The following is a 6,579-nucleotide window of genomic DNA, read 5'->3' as shown; positions in this document are numbered from 1 at the left end:
ACACCCTCCCAGGGAGCTGTTGAGAGCTTAAGACTTGGTCAACTCCTGTGGGGAAAATGAACCTGAAGCATCTAAACAGAAGAACTTGCTCCAAGCCAGGCCTGCTGGTGTGTCATGGGCTCTCTCCAGTATTTTGGGTCCCCAACCACTGCCCAAAGGAGTGAAGACCACAGGTTAACCAGAGACTGCCGGATGGCCCTGAGCTGTGGCTCACTGAAGCAATATAGCAGGAAGTAGATTCCTTTGCAAAGAAAAAACAAACCAACCAACCAACTTCCACCCGCAGCCCCCTCCATCCCCACTAAAGCTCAAAGGGAGCTACAGGTTCAGCTATCAAGTGCCAGAAGAGGCCAACCACTGCCCCTCCTACCAACACAAGGTACCAGGCGAACCCTCCTGGCAAAGTCAAACCACAAACCAAGGAAAGACCAGCCTCACGATCAGTTTCTTGAAAAACGGGGTTTATTGATTTTAAACTGCAAATAGTCGTTACAAAAAGTTTTTTTTTCTTTTAAATAAATTCACACAAAGAAAGAGAAATAGAAAGCGACGGTAGTGACCAGCAAGAGGAATAATAATTACATTCATCTTAATGTGTGTGTGCGCCAGTTCTGTTTACACTAACATTGGAAAACTCCAAACCTGGAATCCAGAACCTCAAATCTGCGAGCGGAATGTCTTGAGATGGGCACGTGGAAGTCAAAGGGTTTCTCTCTTTTTTTTTTTTTCCCTTTTAGAAGCTATACATAAAGTCGTTTTCCTTCTATACTGTCACAGAACTTTTACATACATTCTCAGTCCTACCTGTGAAAGGCCTAAAGAGAAAGAAACTCAATTTGCAGTCCAACACAAAGGGGGGAATTTCTAAAATAAATAATCCAACAGTTTTTTGCATTTTTTTAAATTAATTTTTCATTTTTTTAAAATAAAATAACCAAAAAAAAGTGTAAAGTTACAAAAAAATGTTGTTGAAGAATAATATATTAAAACTGTGGAAAAAAAAGGAAAAAGACACGTCACAAAATTTTAAGATTAATATGAAGATCATAATTTAACATAAAAGAATATATTCTATGGATTTGTCATCCCGATAAATATGAACAAAATTAACAAAAAAAAAGCATAGTTTGGCAATAAATACGTTTTGATAAGTTAAATAAGCTTTTTTATATTGATGTGCAGTGACAAGCAAAATTTTTGCTCTCCAATTTCTGAAAGTTATATGAAGTTTAAAACCCAGGGAAAAAAGCATGGCGTGAGTGCTCTAAGGGTCAACCTACGGTATTCTAGAGCAAAAACCATTAAAGCTACTTCTACAGGAAATCGTTTTACACAGATATTGTATGTGGAATGAATACCATTAACTGCTCACCCCTTACATGTTTTTTTTTTAAGCTTTTCTCTTTTTTTGTTGTTGTTGTCATTTTTTTTAAAAGATGTCACATATGAACTGGGGAACTTTAGCACCAAAATCAAGTCTCTCATAGTCCATCTAGCTTCCCCTTCCTCCCCACTTTAAAAAAAAGAAAAAAAAAAAAGATTAAATCACAAAAGTCCCACTTATATCAAAATCTTCATCCGCTTTTTCAGCCTTCCTTCCTGCAGACCTACACAAACCCAGGCAAGATTAGTCAACAGGGGTTCGGGTTGGGATGAAAAAAAAAAAAAGATTTTCAATGTCCAGACAAGTTTCCCCAAAAACCCAAGTCCAGCAACAATTCTCCTAAGGGAGGGGGCAACTCTCTACCGGAAGAGGAGGAAGTGTGTGGGAGACTGAAGGAAGGGAAGGTGCAGTTGTGTCGCCAGTGGGGGGAGCTGCTGGTTCTGGGTCTCCCCCCTCCCCCTCCCATGGGCAGAGGCTCAGGGAGGCCCACGGGTGCCCCCTGGCGCTGAAGAGGTAATGTAGTCACAGTGACAAAGTTAGATAACAAGGCACTAAGTTGCTTCTGTAAACTGTTACTGCTTTTTCTTTTGTGATTTGGCACTTAAGGCTTAAGCCGGAAAAAAAAAAAGGCATCTACTGACAAATATGGGACTTGTCTGTTATGCGTGGTGAGTGGGCGATAAAATTGAGGGAGGGGTTTCAAGCCAGAGGAAGCTACTGACAAATTGACTTGTCCTTATGTTAGGAGGGTAAAAAGAGGGAGGGGGGAGCATTCCAAGGTTCTGGGGGAAGGGGTTGAGCTTAACCTTGTTAATGTAGGGGTTGTGGGGAATGGGGTGGGTAGGGAGGTGAGGGTATTGGGGTGTAGGTGTGGGGAGAGGGGAGTGGAGGCTGAGGGGTCCCTCCCTACCCTGGTTTAGTCATCTGAGATGGAAAGTCTGCTGAAAATGGGCAGGCGTCTTGAGTTGTCCAAGGTGGGGGAGTCTGAGCCACTGTGGCTGCTGCTGGAGCTGCTCAGGTAGCCCTCCTGGTCCGAGAGAGAATCCTGAGGGCTGGGGGGAGAGTCAAACATGTGAGGGGACTCAGACATGGGCCGGAAGAGGAAGGTGGTGGGGGAGCCACCCCCAGGTAGCCCCATACTAGGGGCAAAGAGGCTTGCCAGCTCCTGGCTGGAAAAGGCAAAGGGGTTATTGGTGCCATCGGGCAGGGTAGGTGAGCCCAGGAGGTCATCGGCGCTCAGGATGGGGGGTGGGGTGATGGACGTGGGGCTGTCCAGCAGCCCTGTGGCAGCGGCGGTGGCAGCGGCACTGGGAAACCCAGCAAAGCTAAAGCTATGCTGGAGGCGGGGACGGTCAGCGGAGAGGTCCCGGGCCCCGGCCAGGGCGCGGCGCTCCTCAGCGTTGTGGATGAAGTGGCAGCGGGGCCCATAGGGGCAAAAGCCGATGGTATGGAAGGTGCGGCACAGCTCCGTCTTGTACTTGGGATGGCGGGTCAGGCTGCGGAGCTCGTGGATGCCGTGGGCGAACTGGCACTTGTCCCCGTACTTACAGGCACCGTTCTCCTCAAAGGGGCGGCACAGCTCCGTCTTGTAGCGGCTGGAGTTGACCTGGCCACTCCCGGGCTGCTTCTGGGTGGGCAGCAGCCGCTCACCCCCTTCAGAGAAAGAGCGATCTCGGAAGCGGCTGTCCCGAGAGCTCAGAGCCGGAGCTGGCTCACCCTTGAGGCTGCTGAGGAGCTGGTTCTGGTGGAACTTGGAGCTGGGCAGGGTGACAGAGTGCCTCCGAGGGAAGCCTCCACCAGCAGGGGTACCCACTGCCTTCCTGTCCAGCAGGCAGCCACCTGCACTGGGAGTACTGTAGTTGAGCATCTTGTTACCCTGGAGGGAAGAGAGAGAAGAGAAAAGATGGTTAGTGAGGGAGGACGGTCACAAGGCCAGAGAAGGGCACCCTTCTAAGGTGCTAAGAACCCCCTCCATGATCAGAAATGTCCAGTTGCTCTAAAGAACCACCTCCACCTTTGCTCCTGAACCCCCTTCCTTCCCTTTCTCCCACACACCAGCCACCTGGGTTTATTCTGGCCCCATGCATAAGAAATCACAAAATCCTGGCCTGGGTGACAATTATTTTATGTGTGAACCTTCATATCCTGTATCACCAATGCTATCATTTTTATCTATGAAATCCAACTTCTTTGCCTCCCAAATAGATTCCTCAACCCAGAATATCTCACAAGGCTAACTCTCTAGATCCCCCCCACACACACACACACAAACACACACAACACAACAGGGCAAATCCCAGAGAGAAGAGTACACCTGAGCCAAGCCTCTCAATCAGCCCCTGCTCAATTGATAGCCCCTTCCTCCACAACCCGGCCCAAGACTCAGCTTCCTTCTTCAGGAGTGTTCCCTTCCTCTGGCAACAGGTTTTTAGATTGCCTGTACTTTTTTTTGCTGGGGGGAGGGCCTGGTCTGAGGTTGTTAGAGAGAGATGCGATGCCTGAACTCACAGCTCCTGGAAGGGGTACCCTGGACAGTCTTATCTCCCACCTTTCCGCACCCCCTTCACTGGGAAGATGCCTTTGCACTTGGTCTCCAGGCTGAAAAAAGAGAGGCTTGGGTAGGAGTGCCAGTGTTTAATCTAGAACTGCAAAGCTGCAGATGGGAAGGAAAGGAAAAGGAAAGTTCCAAACCCACCCACCCACCCTGTGGTAGTTAGAAGACTGGGGGGCGGGGGGAGTAGGGGGCACCACAGGCAGGGTTCTGTTCCAACTGGGCCTTGGTCACCTGCCCAAACTGTACCTAAGATTTGGAAAGGGTGCCAGTGGGGAACCTGAGGGATGGTTCCCCACCCATGTGGGTGTCATTGTGCAAATTCTAAAGTTGGTCCCTAAGGATCAGCAGCAGGGGATCGGGAATCTGTAACCACAACCACCCCACCGAGCGGATTACAGGAACCCAGTGGAGAGCTGGTTCTCAACAATGAGGTTCATTTAAAAAATCCTGTGGGAGGAGGGGGTGAAAAAAAGAGAAATAGATCAAAGAACTGGAGAGCAAGGAAAAGAAGAGCCCTGAGCTCAGGCAGCCGCCCTGGCTAGTGGTGTTTTAGAGAAGGCAGGGAAGGAAGGAAGCTGAAAATTCCAAGTTCTGATGTTGTTCTTCAGCTAAATCAGCGTCCCTGCACCCCAACCCTGCAGCCCTGGGGCCTTGGCAGCTGCGCCTACAGAAGCAGCAAGCTGGGAAAAGAGAGCAACATGACCCGACCTGTTTAAGAGAAGGCAAAACACTTCACCAATTAAAAAGTAGCCTAGCAGCTTCACCCTTTCAAATACGGGGTAGAGGGCTGGGGAAAAAATTTTAACAGCATCCATAGGCTTTTGTTATGTACACACTCCTGGAGCATTCCGACTTTAAAACTTGTTTTCAGCTGACAAGCTACCCGGCTGAAAAAGGCCCCGAAATCCTTATTGGAGGGGTATTCTTAGAGCTCAAGCAGCATTTTGTCACGCATCCCCCGGCCCACCAGGAGCGGTGCCTGGCAACACAGGTAAGCAGGTCAACCCACTTTCATTCCCAAAATTTGCACCGTGATCTGTTATCGCGGGAGGAAGCCCAGCTGAGCTGAGGTGGTCACAAGTCCTACTGCAAACTTGCTTTGCTACATCTTCATGAATTAACTCTTGGCCTTTTTCTTCCTTGCAGATCTCCAGCTTCCCCAAAGCAGAGAGAGAAATCTCCCACATCATCTCGAGACTCACTTCCCCGAGGGACCCCACCCTCAAGGGCCGGCAAAGAAGCTGAACAGTATCGAACCCCTGCCGGCGGTACAGAGACCCAGAGCGCGCACAGAGGAACCAACTAGTCCAGCAAACCTCAACTCAAGCAGCACACTATGTCGCCCAAAACTTGTCCTAATCCCGGCCAGTCCCCCAAAGAGCCCCGCCTCACAAACTTCGCCCCCCCAAAAACTCCCCAGATTCACATGTAACCGCACCGGGAACTGTTGAAACTCAAAGAGTGAAGAGGACACGGTCAAATTCCTTCAAAGTGGGGAAATGCGGGCGGAGAGAAGAGCCATCTCCCTTCATTACCCTCTACCCCCTGCTTCCCAAGAACCGAACTTTCAGGAGTTCTTCTTTTAAGCAAAAGAAAAAGACTCAAAATCTCCGCTCCACTTTACCTTGCATAAAACTTCGCTCAAGTCGAAGATGGTGGCAGACACGAGGGTGGTGGTCATCGTGGGAGCTCGCACGGGGCAGGGGCGCGAGGATCTGGTGTGTCGTGAAGGTCCCGGTGCAGGGAAGGCGCAGCCTCCGGCTCTCCGGTCTGGAGTCCCACACGCCTGCTCCCGGCGCCCCTCGCCTTTCTGACTCTCCCGGGCTGCGGCGCGCAAAGCCCAATTTATAAAGTTTCAGATTTGGTGGGCTGGGGGGAGGAGGAGCTTTAAACTTATTTAAATGAGGAAGAGGAGGAAAAAAAGTTGATTGACACTGAGGTTGAATCAGCCATGCGGTCAAGCGGGGGGGGGGGGCGGGGGAGCTGGGAAGGGAAGAAACTTTCAAAAGGAAGAAGGGGGAGGGGAGACGAGGAAAGAAGGCGGAAAAAAAAAAAAAAAAACCCACTCCGAGCCGCGCACAACTTTTTTTCTTAAAGAGGAAAAGTTTCGAGTCGGCGGGCTCAGCTCCCCGGCGCTTTGGGCGCCCCTCCCTGGGGCCGCGCGGCGCAGAGGGGGAGGGGCTCGCCCCCCCTTTGTCAGCCTCGGAGCGCGGCTCTGTGACATCACTCATTCCACCCCCTTCGGAGTTCTTGTTGTTGTGTTGTTGTTTTTTGTCGGGCAGGAAGGCGGGCTCGACTTTCTCTTTTTGTAAGCGGGAGCTGCAGCCTGTCCTGAGTGCCCGGGCTGCGGTTTCCATCTTGAGCTAGTCTCCACTGAAACTTCTCCAAGGGCCGGCACCACTTACCTTTCCCTGACTTCTCGCTCCGCCGGGCCAGGGGATTGGAAATTTGGAGCCGCCAGAACGTTCAAGTCTAGGGTTTTATGGGATGTTTTTTCCCTCCAGGCCGAGGAGTGGGGGGAATAGAGAAACTTTTTTTTTCCCCCCTGGGAGGATCTAGCTTGGCGGGGGCGAGCACGGCACGATTTAGCTCGCCGCACGCGTCTACACTCGCTCCCGCCAGGCAGCCGGCGCTCCCCGGG

At 50.7% G+C, this 6,579-nt stretch overlaps 1 protein-coding gene across 1 annotated transcript; it reads right to left on the bottom strand.

Annotated features, from left to right (window-relative positions):
* Nucleotides 1-444: 444 nt before the first annotated feature.
* Zfp36l1 (ZFP36 ring finger protein like 1) lies at nucleotides 445-5,761 on the bottom strand. Its single transcript, XM_027929468.3, has 2 exons — nucleotides 5,563-5,761; nucleotides 445-3,260 (listed from the first exon to the last, which is right to left on the bottom strand). Exons 1-2 carry the CDS (start codon nucleotides 5,617-5,619, stop codon nucleotides 2,301-2,303), a joined length of 1,017 nt encoding a protein of 338 aa, XP_027785269.1. The 5' UTR covers nucleotides 5,620-5,761; the 3' UTR covers nucleotides 445-2,300.
* Nucleotides 5,762-6,579: the final 818 nt, after the last annotated feature.

Source organism: Marmota flaviventris, chromosome 2 (genome assembly GCF_047511675.1).
Source record: "Marmota flaviventris isolate mMarFla1 chromosome 2, mMarFla1.hap1, whole genome shotgun sequence".
NCBI classification, from domain to species: domain Eukaryota; kingdom Metazoa; phylum Chordata; class Mammalia; order Rodentia; family Sciuridae; genus Marmota; species Marmota flaviventris.
Note: the sequence above shows the minus strand (reverse complement) of the source record. Positions and strands in the feature narration are given on the sequence as shown.

Bases quoted from the DNA above. Each gene is read 5' to 3' on its own strand.
- Zfp36l1 (XM_027929468.3), bottom strand. From the start codon at position 5,619: ATGACCACCACCCTCGTGTCTGCCACCATCTTCGACTTGAGCGAAGTT. The intron at 3,261-5,562 runs GTAAAGTGGAGC...TCTTCCCTCCAG, and splicing joins TGAGCGAAGTTTTATGCAAG to GGTAACAAGATGCTCAACTA.